This window comes from Drosophila santomea, chromosome 3L, assembly GCF_016746245.2.
Source record: "Drosophila santomea strain STO CAGO 1482 chromosome 3L, Prin_Dsan_1.1, whole genome shotgun sequence".
NCBI classification, from domain to species: Eukaryota; Metazoa; Arthropoda; class Insecta; order Diptera; family Drosophilidae; genus Drosophila; species Drosophila santomea.
Genome location: NC_053018.2, coordinates 13,290,034 through 13,303,608, shown reverse-complemented (window position 1 = coordinate 13,303,608; position 13,575 = coordinate 13,290,034). Strand labels below are relative to the sequence as shown.

Sequence of the window (13,575 nt, the reverse complement as noted above, 5' to 3'; positions counted from 1 at the left end):
AATATTAATTCCTCGAAAAGGAGAGAACTCACCAATCAAACAACGATTGCGGTGGACAAGGGACATTAATTACAGCTCAGTAGAGCGCCGACAATAGTCCTTGGATGGAATCCATGTGCGTACCCACACCCAGGTCACTTATGTAGTGCAGCACCACCAGCCAGCATGGCAGGCTTTTCAATAAAACTTGCCTCAAATGGATGCCGACAAAGGCCGACCGAACGAACAATTGGCCAACAAAACGAGGTCGAAATTACAGCGCACTTTCGAATGCAGAGTGAGGATGTGGAATGATGAGGGAGGGAGGAGAAGTGGGTGTTGGCCAAGGCATTTGTCATGAGCATTTCGCAAGCGGGCCAAGAATCGAACAATTAGTATACGCCCCCGAGCTCTGGACTCTACTTACACCTGGTAATTGCTCCGCAAAAACTTCTTGTAATTTTTCTTTAACGAATCTCAAATGACTCTGCGACCTTTGTCCCTGGCCGCCTTGGCCATTGTTTGTTGACCAGACTCCTGTGGTTTCTCCAGCTGCAAGTGTGATAGAAGGTCCTGTATGAAATCAGCTTGCTCTATTAAAACCGAAGCGACATTTATGGCCTTGATGTGCACAGAATTCTCGCTTACTTTAGTTTGTTCTGCTGATTGGCCTTGGAATTGGTACTCGATGATTAATGTTGGTCTTACCCATTGGAAAACTATTTCTGGCAAATTCCTTGTCTGTTTCTATTGACGCATTGTGGGTCTGAAGGCGTTGGGCTCCTTTCTGATCCTTTGTCCTTGGGTCAGCACCTTTTCTTTACACCTTCGCAGGCGGCAAACTCTTTGGTATTCTCTAATTCTCATACAATGACCCTCGGATGACTTTGGAATGGTTTGTTTGACGGCAGCTGAAATTGGCTTGCAGTGATCCACAGAAGAGATCTAAGGAGCTATTTTGATTGGACTATTCTTAGAGTCAAGGCCATATATGTTTTTCATGTAGTTCACGCTTTTTTATGATCTTTTTACACGACCAATTTTGGCCAATTCATTTGTAGAATTTATGCCACCCAATTACGTTAAGGGAAACCCAGCTATAAATAGAAAAAAAAATGTTTTTAATATTTAGTTTGATTTCATAGCCTATACCAATTTCAATTTCACATCACATATTTCGTTAAAATTGAATTTCGAAGCTTTCCTTCAACTGGATATCCACATTTTTGAACTTTTCCCACAAACTGCATGCGTTAACCCGCCCTATTTAACCTTAATCAAAGCCGTTAAGTGTTTTCCATTACAACTTTCCTTTTTTTCTCTGAATGGGCTTTCATCTTTAATCCCTACCCCAACCGCCATATATTTGTTTACTAATACAGCACATTTTGTGGGTCAGCGAAGGCTACCCTGTAATAAGCAACTGTTTAAGCACTTACCCCCGGAATGGGAAAGATTTAACATTTTGATGGATTTTCAATAAGCCCCTTTCAGCCGCAAATAACTTGACAGGCCTCATTATTATTATGCGCCGAGGATCCGCTTTCGCAAAGGGTCCAATTAGATGAATTTAAAATTGAATTTAAAACGCATCAGACTGTTTACCGTAATAATATCGACACATTTATGCGACTCTTCACCGCTGACCAAGTTTCCCCAACTCCGCCGACGGCCAAACCAAGGTGATCTTCCGTCCAGGTGCTACACCTTAATGGGCTTTTGTCTTCTGATGGCCGAGGCCCGCGGCTGCTTCCTCATCGCATATGTATCTGCTCCTCGGCCTCCTGCGTCCGCAGATGCAGGACGTATCTGCAAATGTATCTTAAGCTTGCCGGATTTTTGCCTTATCCCTTTAAAAGCGGACAGATGTTTTTTGCATAACTACAAAGTGTAAAGCCTCTTAGTGGAATCGCTTTAAATAAATCGCAATAATACATTTCTCTCGTATTTAAAACTCGCAATTTTATACATCCAAAAATATTATTATAAAAATGTAAGCAGACTATCTCTATTAGTCGTACTTGGTTATAAGATTTAAACATAAAAAAATGCATTGGATGACAATATTATAATTTGTATTTGTTTTTTTTCTTTGACATTTGATAGGTAATTGAATTAATTTCTTTAATAGCTTTCATTTATTTAATTGGAAATGAATTGTTATTATAGGAATTAAACTCGTTCGGGACAAAATTTAATTATTTTATTAGTAATATTGTAATTTTCCCATTAAAGAATTTTTTCCTGAAACATTTGCTGGTGAGCAAGTTGCGCTGCGTTTTATCTGCTTGCGTCTACAATTTTTTACCTTGCGGCCTTCGGTTCGTGCTGAGTTAAATAAATTTGAAACCTGCTGCTTTTTTCTGGCTCCTTCGAAGAAAGGACAGATGTTTCTGGCTTGTGCTTTTTTCAGCGAGGGCTATGATTTTTTGTGCCATCCTCCCTCTCTGAGTTAACTGATATTCTGGATGCTTTATTGCTGTGAGGAGCTGGAGGTGCAGGAGGTGCAGGAGGACGAGGCTGTACCTGCAGTCGGTGCCTTTCCTGCATCTGTTATCCTGACAGCAGGACTCACCTCACCCGCACGCTGGGGAGGTAATCGATCTCATGTGGTTTATTTACATCCGTTATTGAAATTCACTTTTCGCTCTTGCTTTTGTTTTATGGATTGGCTTTGTGTGCCGCCCCGAATCCTGAGTTCTGCATCCTGAATCTCTGGCTCGTATTGATGACAATTGCAGTTTTTGGCATGCAGCTGGGCACATTTACATCCGCTTTTGGCTCCGTCTTTTGACAACTGATTTTTTTTCTTCGCTTTTCCTTGCTGTCTTTTCTTCTTGTTTCGTGTTTTCAGCCTTTGCTTTTTTCGACGAATATTCGTTTTTTATTTGCAGAAAGCGGAAGTGAAATGCTACCCGGTGCTTTAATAATTAATTTGTGCAAATAATGGCAAATGATTTGGAAAATGTTAACTAAATAATAAATGCGCTCAACATTTTCTGCAAAAAGTTTGGATAGGTGGAATTTAATTCAATTACAATTTAACCAACCGGAAATACTTAACATTGCTACATTTAGAGGTTATTTCTTATCAATTTTATTTAAATTAAAAAACTATCTCAGATTTGGTTCGTTGAGCAGAGCTCAGTAAATATCTCATCATAACAACCTACCTTTTAATTAAATTCTTACAAAGTCATTGCCGAAATAATAAGGCCATGAACTAAAAGAGTGGCATTTTACTACCAGATAGACATAGGTATTACCACAAAAAAACATTATAGATAAGCCAGGCAAAGAGTGAAACTTGTTGGGGTAATTCCGATGAAAATGATGTTCCTAACGAAGAAATTCTCACCGCTCCGCTTTTAAAATGCAAATGTAAGTCATTTAATAACGCAACCATTGTGTAATCTTGGCGCGCTCATATGCTTTATGGAGCACAACGACGAGGATATCAAGTTGTATCCACAAGTCCACTTTAATTATAAGCCACGCCATTAGCCATCAAAGTTCCGATCCGATGCAGGTGCAAATGCAGAACCTTCGCCGAACAGTCGACAATCGCCAGTCGCCAGTCGCCAGTCGCCAGTCGTCAGTGGTCAGTGGTCAGTAGTCCAGGGATCCAGGGATCCAGGGCTCATTTTCGGTTCCACATTATTATTATCCACGCTCGCGGTCCGGTCCGGTTTGGTTGGGAATCGGGAATGCCGCTCTACAATTCATTTGCAAAGCGTATCCGAAAATGCTGATGGGATTATTATATGTTGTTGATCTGGAACTGGGCATATACGAGAATGCGCTGCGATGCAACTGCAGGTGGAATATCTCAATGACCCAAGCGGGTCTTTATCGTTTCAATGCCATGGATTGCTTTGTCTTTCTGTTTCTTTTCCCTCGCATTTCGGCTTTGAGCCTTAATTTATGTATTAAAAGTTAGAAATCCGTGTGGACAGGTGAATTTTCTTTTCTTTTCTTTTGGGTTCTCTCAGGGGCAAAGGTGTATAATTTAGTAAGGGTATCGAAGTTGTTCATTAATAATGCGTTGGGGTTAGCGAGGGAAAACAGGAATGTGTTGGAAATTAGTAGGAATGATATCAAAAATAGAAGAGACGAATCTAAATGAAATCATTTGGCGAAGCAAATGAATTTCAGTAAATTTAAATTAATAAAACAAAAAATCATGGAGACCAATCCCTGGATTAAGAAATTCCCGAAATTTGCTCTAATCTCAGCACTTCTATTTTCAAATATAATCCCCCTATACGAAGTGTAAAAAGCAAAAAAAAAAATGGAAAACTTAATACCCGAAACGAAATAATAGGCAAAACCCAGCTCATTGTCATTCATCATATAAATCAGAAATCGCGCGTCGGATAGAAAGGATATGGACCTCAAACCAGGAACCAAAGCGTTCGATTGTATGCAAAAACAAAAAGATAATGAAAACGGAATCGAATGGAATGGGTTCTCTTGCTTATCCCTATTTTTTTTTTGTCGTTTTTGAATGGTCATGGTTTGGCGTGGAATGCCGCAGGTGGCCGGCAACAGTGGGCCTCTGTCGCTCGCTTTTCAAGTGTTTGCCTGTGCAGTTGGACAAATTTACATGCGCGCCTCGCACACAATGAGATGGCGGACAACCTGGACAGGTGACCAGGTAGCCGTGGTCCATGCTCCATACACTCTGAAAAAAGCGGTACCATGTTCTGCGAAGTATTACCAGTATTATTCAGAGGACAACCATCTAGAAGTTATTGTCATATGCACTTGCTTCATATAATTAAAGGAAAAGTTGACACATAAATACACCGTCAATATAGTTAAGTATACTATATGCTTAAGGAACTTTTTGCAAGTGATTTTGAGATACATAAATACGACATTGAAGTGATTTAAAAATGTTTGTAAAAATATATGATTTATATATTTCTTTTTTTATTTTATTTGAATAATAATGGAGATAATGGTCATAGATTGCGATTAACGCAACCTTTAGCTTACTTTATAAGTCTCTCGAAATTTACTAGATTTTTTTTGAGTGCACCGAGTGCTGCTGACTGCTACCTGGAATGCCCGACAGTGGGACACACGTCGCTCGCTATTCAAATAGGTCGCCGACCGACTGAAGGCAGCCAGCAAATGCAAACGCAAGGGCAAACAGAAACGCATCATTTAAATGATGGAAAATGCAAAAAGGATGCTGGGCCGTGTGATTTCCGCACTGGACGCTGCTTTTTATCCTTTGTGAGGGACGCGCGGGGATGCGTGAAAGGTGTCCGCTCCTTTTGTTCGAAATATTTTAATTAAATGGACTGAGCTAAGCCCCGTGGGCACGGCGATTGATGGGTGGATTGGATGGCCGAAATGGTCGGGATGGATGAGTGCGAATGCAAATCAATCAATTCCTGCCAAATGCGGTCAAAATGCAATGCTCAATTAAATAAGCCATAAAATGAAAGGCCAACTGCAATCCCTTTGATGTGGCAAAAGGGGATTCCAACGCTGGCTTTAAGTTGAAGAGATATTCGTTTTTTAAAGTTCTTCGATCGACATACATGTTCAAGTGTCTCTGCTATTACCAATTTGTTCTCTAATTGGTGAGTGCGAGCAGATTGACTGCTAATCAAGTGGCACGTCGAACTAAGAGCTCAAAAAAGGTTAGGCATTTTTAATGGTAGTTGTTGGCAACACGGATACTCTTTATATTTCTCTTTATCTTTCGTGGCAATTCCAGCTAACATGACATTACAAGTGTATTGTTGCATATTTATTGTAAACTTTTTTAAAAAGTTTTAAATAATATTAATTTACAAATTACAAATCCAGATGGCTACTGTGTAAGTATTAGAAAATCGTTGCTTATCATCGATTTATTTGTACTCCCTTGAAGATATTTGAGTACTTCCCGCACGACATCCGTCATGACATTTCCAAAACGCCCAAAAAGTGGCGAGTGTGCTTGGATAGGTGTCAAAAAGCACCGAATGCCTGATATCAACTGCTTCTTTCCGGCACTAAAACTGCATATCCGAAAAGGTCCGTCCGCCCAAATTGCTGGTTGAGTGCAGAAATGCATTTGCATGCTGGAAGCACTTTCAATCTGGTGCTAAACTAAAAACGCAAAACGCCCAAAAAACGACTAACGAGCACCTGCGGATCCTGTCACCTGTTCCTCAGGTAAGTGGGCGGTTGGCGGTGGGCGTGGCTAATTTGCATGCGATTGAAAAAGCGCGGAATCAAAGTGCCTGATAAAAGAGGGTGGATCGGGGGGCTGGAAAAAAAGAAAACAAAACAAATACACGCAATTGGCTGTGCATTTTTCCGGCTGCATGTGAGTGCGGGATGCTGGCTAATTAAAAGCGCATCAAAAGCGGGCAGAATTTGCATAGCAAACGAAACGAAACGTTGCGAAAATTAAATAGAAATTGTTAGTTGCACTTTTTCCTTTTCACTTCGTCAAAGCTGCCAATGCCAAAAAAGTTTGTCATGAATAGCTGTCGTTAAAGGAGCGGAATTACGGAATTTTGGAATTCCGGAACTCTGGGCGAACGGAGCCGCAGCGAATCGTCCAATAAATGTCAGCGGAACCAACTTTGTTGGCCAACTATTTTTATAATTAAACAAACTGATTGTGATAAGTAGGAAGCTGAATGCAAAAGTTCTGCCACCAAAGGTCCGCTCATAAATTGGGCGAACGTCAAAGTTGGCATTGTAGTACTTGGTCAACAAGTCCTTGAGACAGCGTTGGGGCCAAGTCAAAGCTCACAGCAAGAAAACTTAATGAAAACTTCAAAAATTCGTATAATTTGCACGGAATTTAAAAGAAAATGTCATCGTTGTATGAATATTTCAAAAAAGATTTAAGATTGTAGGAAAATGCATTCTGCATTAGGCATCTTTCAAATTTTTCAGAACTGCAAATAGTTTATGCTAACATTTATAAGGTATTTAATATATCTTCTAACAGTTTTCGAATTGAATATTTGGACAACTATCAATAGAAATGGTTGCTTTAAGATCAGCATCAACTAGGGTTTTCAAGACTGCAGACTAACAATGCATTTTAGCTGAAATGCGCAGCTATTACTGGGATGTATAGGCCTGTTTGAGAATCTTTAGAGGACAACGCAGTTGGTTAAGTGGGCGGAATTCGAATCCTTTCAGTTCCAATCGATACTATAACAGTGGAAATAGTTTAAAAAGGTTTTACTATACAATATGCAGGTCATCCGGGTATAAACAATGTACTTAAGCCTAGAGTAAGCTATTCCGCGGACTTGGCGGTACTGGCCGCCGCAGCCGCTTTCGCCTGGGAGGCGTGGTGCTTGGCCACCGCCTCCTGGGCCTTGCTCAACTGGATGTAACCCTCGTGGGCGCGGGATCGCAGTTCGCTCTCCACGCTCTTGTTGACCGACTTCGATATGACGGACTTGATCTTCTGCGTCTCATTGAACTTGGCCTTTTTCGCCTGTATGGGCGCATCTACAAAGTAATAATCCAGAAACTTAGATTTTGGTACAGATTGTTGTACATGTTGCTACTCACTTGAACGGCGGGTGAAGGCAGCCTGCTTTTGGTTTTTCTTTTTCTGTATCGATGCGGGCAGCTTGGCCTTCTTGAATTTTCCCTGTGGCATCTCTTCAAATTGTATTTTTATCAAGAAAACAGAATATAAATATTATACTCCGCAGCACGTTGTTTTGGTTTTGACCCTCAACGATAAGTCTATCGATTGCGTGCTATCGTTTTAAACGGGCTGCCAACCTATTCCATTCGCGCTGCGTCACTTGGCGCGCTTTTCAAAACACTAAAATTGGTTTGTTCGGTTTATTTCATTTTCGATTGCTGGCTCACTTATTTATAACTTGTAACATATAATAAAAGGGATTACTAAAACCGCATTCGGCTAAGCAATCCCCCTTTCCGCCTGCTTGAAACTAAACACAAAAATTCTACAAATTTCAATGCAAAACCTAAATTGCTCGCGATAATCGTTTTCAACAAGAAATAATTAACATTTAAAAGCGCTGAATATTGTTTATATGCAAGTTAACTGGGATTCAGTATCCTTATTTACTTATGTATATATATATATATAATTATAAATATGGTATTTGTTTATTTTTTGTTTTAGCTTTTCCTCTACATTCTTGTTGTCTTTGCTCACTTGGTGATTAAACAGAGTTCTCAACGATCGAATATTTTGTTTCTTATAAAAATCGTTTTACAAAAATCTATGCGTGTGTGTGGGTTGTGTGTGTTGTGTATGTTTGCGTGTGTTTGAATGTGGGCGTACAAATAAAACAATTAACTGTTTAGTTTGGCAACGATAACGCCAGTTACGATTAAGCCTATTATCACAGCGATCACCAGGAGTATTAAAATCTTGCGCCGATAGCTCTGGCGACTCCTGGACGCCTTGGCCAGTTCCGAGGTGCCATCCTCCACGTTGGCGGCCGTCTGCTCAATACTGTTCTCGATGAAGTCTGCGGAGAAATTAAGATAGGTTTAAAAATTGCGAGAACACGTTCAATATTAATTCAAACATCTAACATTTAGCAATTCCAAAGAGTGAAAAATTCCGATATCTAAACCTGTAATAGCAGTCAGTAAATACCTACATATCAGTATCTTCTTATTTTTGTAAGACCCGAAATAATTGATTACTGTTTAAACAAACAGGAAGCGAAATTTAACGATATGATAAGGGTATGCACACATTACTTGCTAAATGACACGGGTCTTTAACAAAATATGGAAAATTCTCGTTCTCGTTATTAATAATTGCAATCAGTTCGAAATGTGCATTGTTATTGAAGCAAAGTCAATGATTCATAATTTCATGGCCATAAAAGAGATTTGCAATGTCACATTCAAGCCACTGATAAAATTGAAATATTTTGATGCACTAATGGATTTCTCCATTTGCTCGCTATTCTGGAAGTATTTCTGGAACTCCATGGAGTATCGTAGAGTGAGAACCCTAATTTCCGCTTGCGGTTTTTCGATTTGCGGTCGTTGAGCCCCACATATAAGCAGAGTACTCACCCATCTGCTGCCCCTGGTCGTGCACCAGTCCACTCAGCTGGGTCATGATCTGGTTGACATCAATGATGTCCGACTCTATTTGTTCGACCTGCCGCTGCCGGTCGCCGAGCATGTCGTGCTCCTGCTGGAGACGGGACAGCTCCCAGCGCTGTTGCCCCAAGAACTCGGCACGGTCGTTGGCCTCCGCAGTCTCTCGGGCGAACTCCTGGGCCTGCTGAAGCGTCTGTCGCATGGCCGACGAGATGCGTCGCTGCAGATTGGAGTACTTCTCCACCACGCCGTGGAACTCCCTGGTGAGCTTCTCCAGTTGCAGCTTCTGCTGGCGATCCCCATGCCGCACAACGGCCTGTAGCCTCTGCAAATCCTGACTGGTGGTCTGCACCCGGTCATTGCACTTGGTGTTGATGGTGTGGACTTTCTCCCGCAAATTGGGCAGCTCCTTTGGTGTCCCAATCAGTTTAAGCTGCTTCTCCAGCTGCTTGGTGCTGCTGTGTATGGCAGTGATGTTGTGGCCAATGTCCTCGCTCAGAGACATGAATTCCGTGGGACTGAAACCGGAAGAACCGCCGGCAGCCGCAAAACTCACTTCCGGCGTGGAATCGGCCATCGCACCATAGTCCCGATGGGGGCCACCGCCTCCTCCGTTGCCGCCTCCTGGATTGTTCAAGGCCTGGGACATATCTGTAAGTTCATATCGCTGTCAGTTCAAAGCAAGGGTCTCGCTAAATAGGCCGACATTTAATACCACTCGCAAGCAAACAGGCAAACAGACAAATCCCTACAAATGATTCACATGCATTGTTGTTGTTGTCGCCAACTTATCAACATATGATGTTCGCCAGTGTGCGTGTGTGTCGGTGTGCATCGGTGTGTGCAGCGCATCGGTGTATGGGTGGGCAGCATTTACGTGTTTTCTTCTTCGCATATGATTTGCTTTTGGGGGCGGGGGCTCTTCTACGGCTTCCGCCCGGCGGAGGAATGCTCCACCGGGATGGCCTGGTACTTACTTTAAAGCGAGTTCTGATCCGGGGACGCACAATGTCAGCGCACAAAGCCTTTCACCACACGAAATACAATGATAATTCTCTGCAGCAGAAGCAGCAGCCCACTGAGCAGTGTGACCGGAGCTTTTGCGTCGGCCGTTCTATCGATGCTGGGGGCGGGTTATCGATTATTTGGGCGCCAACTCCAGCCCCCCACGCACCACAGTGGGGTTAAAATGCACCCCTCGAATAAATTAACCCCTTTTCTTCGAAAATCTATTGTTATTAATATTTTCAGTGGTTTTCTTACGCATGGGAAAAGAAAATACACTGATATTTAGAAGACTTACCTTCAAAAGTTCGTATGCTAAGAAAACGTAAACAAAATCACAATCATTCAAAATGAAACCTTAAAACCCATACCGTTGCTACAGAAAGTTTTAAATTTTAGCCAAGGGTTATGATATAACTTAAGAAAGCCACATCGAAATCTAAAGCTTCGATTTTGAGGGTATAAACTGAAAATAAGCTTAGATTTTGGGGATATACTCTAAATATGTCAAAATAGTCTTGCTTCACGTGCTAATCATACAAACAAAAAAAAGCTAAAAACCAGTTTTAAAGCATTGTGAATAGATTTTAAACTTTTTATAAACTCATACTTAATTTAAAAACACGCTACACAGGTCCCACATTTTTTTACACTATTAAATGCATACACTTGCGCCTTACAACTGTTGGCCAACACAAATATTACCTACTGAATTTGAATACCGCTTCCTTTGTTAAAGAAAACACATGCGTTACGTTCTTGGCTTGTAATTCCGTAGCTCAACGTACAGAGTGTTATGCTAAAAGGTAAAAATCCTTAAACTCCTGCGGCTTAGTGGGTCTTGGCGGCCAGACGCTTGTCGCGCTCCTCTGCAATGCTCAGCTTGACACCCTTGCCCTTGGGCAGGGAGATGTAGGGCTTGTTGCCCTTGCCAATGATGAACACGTTGGTCAAACGGGTGGCGAACACATGGCCCTGCGAGTCCTTGATGTGCACAATGTCGAAGGATCCGGGGTGACGCTCACGGTTGACAACGGTGCCGACACGTCCCAAATTCCTGCCTCCGGTGATCATGCAGAGGTTGCCTGTAAATCAAAAAGCATCCAGTTAGTTAGGATCGAACTAATTGACTTAGATTGAGCGACTGTCATTGCACGTAAAAGTTACTGGAACGACTGTGGAGTGCCGAATCAGAGACCGTCGTGACAAAAATTGCTTTTGGCTTATTGTTTTTGAACCACGCAACTTTGATGAGCGTTTTGTGGTCTTCGAACCAGCCAATGAAAGGCGATCAACGATGGGATCCTTACCGGAATCGAACTTGATGTAGTCGGTGATCTTGCCAGAGGCAATGTCCACCTGCACGGTGTCGTTGGCGTGGATCAGGGGATCCGGGTAGCGGATGGTGCGGCCGTCGTGTGTGACCAGGAAAGGAACTCCCTTGGCGCCCAACTGAGTCTTCTTGACCTTGCACAACTTGTACTGCAAAGAAGCAAAGGAGATGTCGGTTAATTCCAAGACATTGCTTAGCTGAGGTTATACCTAGACTTGTAGTTTTATCAAATTTAACTATTAATTCCGTTTTATTACTTTGTAATTGCACGTAAAAGTTACTAAGACGACTGTGGAATGCCGAACCAGAGACCGTCGTATCAAAAATTGCTTTGGGCTTCGATTTGAACCAATAAACACATGGCAACAGGCGAAAATCGGTCTTCGACGAAGCCCACAAACAGTGAATAACTAACTAATACTGAATACTTTTCGATTTCATTTGTAATTGCACGTAAAAGTTACTGAATCAACTGGGATTTGTCAAATCAGAGACCGTCGTATCAAAAATTGCTTTGGGCTTCGTTTTGAACCAGTCGGCGCACTATTCTACACGCAAAACGGTCTTCGACAAAGCCCTTATGGATATTTAAGTTGATAACAGTCAATATTTATCCTAAAAATGGATTTTTGTATTCCAAAAAGGTACCACGCATGTATGTGTACATGTATCACGCAGATTGTTTAACATTTAAAAGAACCTAAGCCATATGACGGCCGCTTCATTCTATACCTTGCACAGAACTAGGATATTTAATTTTAATATTTTGCAAAAAACGTTGAGGAACGTTGATCGTAAGTTCACTCGACACTCCAGTTGAGTATTTCACATTCTAGCTCATCCAACTGACAAGTGTAATAACTTCTTAGTGGTAAAGCTGGAGCCTCTGGAAGCTACCATCTTGGGCAGAGTAGACAACTCACCTTGGCCTCCTCGGCGGAGATGCGGTGGATGACGAAGCGTCCCTTCACGTCGTAGACCAGACGGAAGAACTCACCGGTCTTCTCGAGGGTGATGATATCTGCAATAGGCAATGAAGCACATTAGTACGGAGCACACTCGAAACACTTTCACTGGCAGAAAACTCACCCATGTAGCCAGCGGGATAGGTGGGGTCGGTGCGGACCTTTCCGTCGACCTTAACCAGGCGCTGCATGACGATCTTGGTGACCTCGGCGCCGTTGAGGGCGTACTTCAAGCGGTTTCTCAAGAAGATCAGCAGGGGCAGCGACTCACGCAGCTTGTGTGGACCGGTCGAGGGACGCGGGGCGAAGACGCCTCCCAGCTTGTCCAACATCCATGCCTTGGGGGCGGCTAAACGCTTCAAATGCTTCTTGGGGCCACGAGCCTGCAAAGTAAGTGGGATGTCAGCCGTTAGCCATGGTTTTCAATTGCGGAAAAGCAAACAATCATAACCATATCTCGCCACCAACAGATACTCACCATGTTTGATTCACTATATTGAACGGGCGATCACTGCAAATAGAACAATCGAACGTTAGTTTTGTGCAAGCATTCGGGCGCCATTGCCAAAGCCGCTTCGGTGCCCCGCAAATGACCACTGCCGGGCCTTCCATTGACAAAATTTAGCACGTGGCTCGCTGAGAAAAATACACATACCGTCCGTCGGGCAATACAACAGGAAAAGGAAAAGGCCGATTTTCGGACGGTGTGGCCAGCCGGCAGTTGGCGCGAAATGATTTAATACTAGATTCGGGGTAACGCGCAGGGTTACATTTTGTGTGGGTCCCTTTTTGTTGGGGGTATTCATTAGCTGCTGTATCAATTAGCTTTTGTCAGCTGTTGCATAACTTACACATAATATAAATGGAAATAATTTTAAATCCGATCGGGAATACTATGATCGCGTGATTTCGCTAGGAGTTGCCCAAAACCGTAGAGTATATAACATTCATATGCATATATATAACCAAAATTACATCTTGTTACTTAATAATCCATTTCTAAAGTTATTTTAATCTGATTGCCGAATACTTGTACGACCTCTGTCCTACATCATCCCATTCAACATCCAACAAAATATAATATAATATATATAGATAATCTACTATAGTGTTCCCTGAAGTTTTTTAACAACAACAGTTCGGTTTCCTTACGGTTGTCTCAATCGCCTTCGACTTTTGCAATTTCATTTACCGTCCTGAATGAAATAATCCCTA

At 42.2% G+C, this 13,575-nt stretch overlaps 3 protein-coding genes and 3 non-coding genes across 7 annotated transcripts; all 6 read right to left on the bottom strand.

Annotated features, from left to right (window-relative positions):
* Positions 1-6,903: 6,903 nt before the first annotated feature.
* Positions 6,904-7,710, bottom strand: LOC120448500. 2 transcript variants are annotated; one of them, XM_039630533.2, is made up of 3 exons: positions 7,525-7,710; positions 7,228-7,461; positions 6,904-7,155 (listed from the first exon to the last, which is right to left on the bottom strand). In XM_039630533.2, exons 1-2 carry the CDS (start codon positions 7,613-7,615, stop codon positions 7,244-7,246), a joined length of 309 nt encoding a protein of 102 aa, XP_039486467.1. In that variant the 5' UTR covers positions 7,616-7,710; the 3' UTR covers positions 6,904-7,155; positions 7,228-7,243. The 2 variants fall into 2 exon arrangements, with proteins under 2 accessions (XP_039486467.1, XP_039486466.1); XM_039630532.2 differs by lacking the exon at positions 6,904-7,155 and having other exon boundaries at positions 7,171-7,461; positions 7,525-7,708.
* Positions 7,711-7,792: 82 nt separating this feature from the next.
* On the bottom strand, positions 7,793-10,183 carry LOC120448498 (syntaxin-12). The gene is made up of 3 exons (XM_039630530.2): positions 10,035-10,183; positions 9,028-9,708; positions 7,793-8,465 (listed from the first exon to the last, which is right to left on the bottom strand). The coding sequence occupies exons 2-3, from the start codon at positions 9,704-9,706 to the stop codon at positions 8,287-8,289; spliced, it is 858 nt and encodes a 285-aa protein (XP_039486464.1). The 5' UTR covers positions 9,707-9,708; positions 10,035-10,183; the 3' UTR covers positions 7,793-8,286.
* A 630-nt stretch (positions 10,184-10,813) lies between these two features.
* LOC120448499 (40S ribosomal protein S4) lies at positions 10,814-13,136 on the bottom strand. Its single transcript, XM_039630531.1, has 6 exons — positions 13,016-13,136; positions 12,839-12,871; positions 12,485-12,743; positions 12,319-12,416; positions 11,373-11,544; positions 10,814-11,147 (listed from the first exon to the last, which is right to left on the bottom strand). Exons 2-6 carry the CDS (start codon positions 12,839-12,841, stop codon positions 10,894-10,896), a joined length of 786 nt encoding a protein of 261 aa, XP_039486465.1. The 5' UTR covers positions 12,842-12,871; positions 13,016-13,136; the 3' UTR covers positions 10,814-10,893.
* On the bottom strand, positions 11,205-11,346 carry LOC120450669. The gene has a single exon (XR_005616316.1). It is a non-coding gene; the product is annotated as a small nucleolar RNA psi28S-3327 (small nucleolar RNA).
* Positions 11,652-11,794, bottom strand: LOC120450667. Its single transcript, XR_005616314.1, has one exon. It is a non-coding gene; the product is annotated as a small nucleolar RNA psi28S-3327 (small nucleolar RNA).
* Positions 11,835-11,977, bottom strand: LOC120450668. The gene has a single exon (XR_005616315.1). It is a non-coding gene; the product is annotated as a small nucleolar RNA psi28S-3327 (small nucleolar RNA).
* Positions 13,137-13,575: the final 439 nt, after the last annotated feature.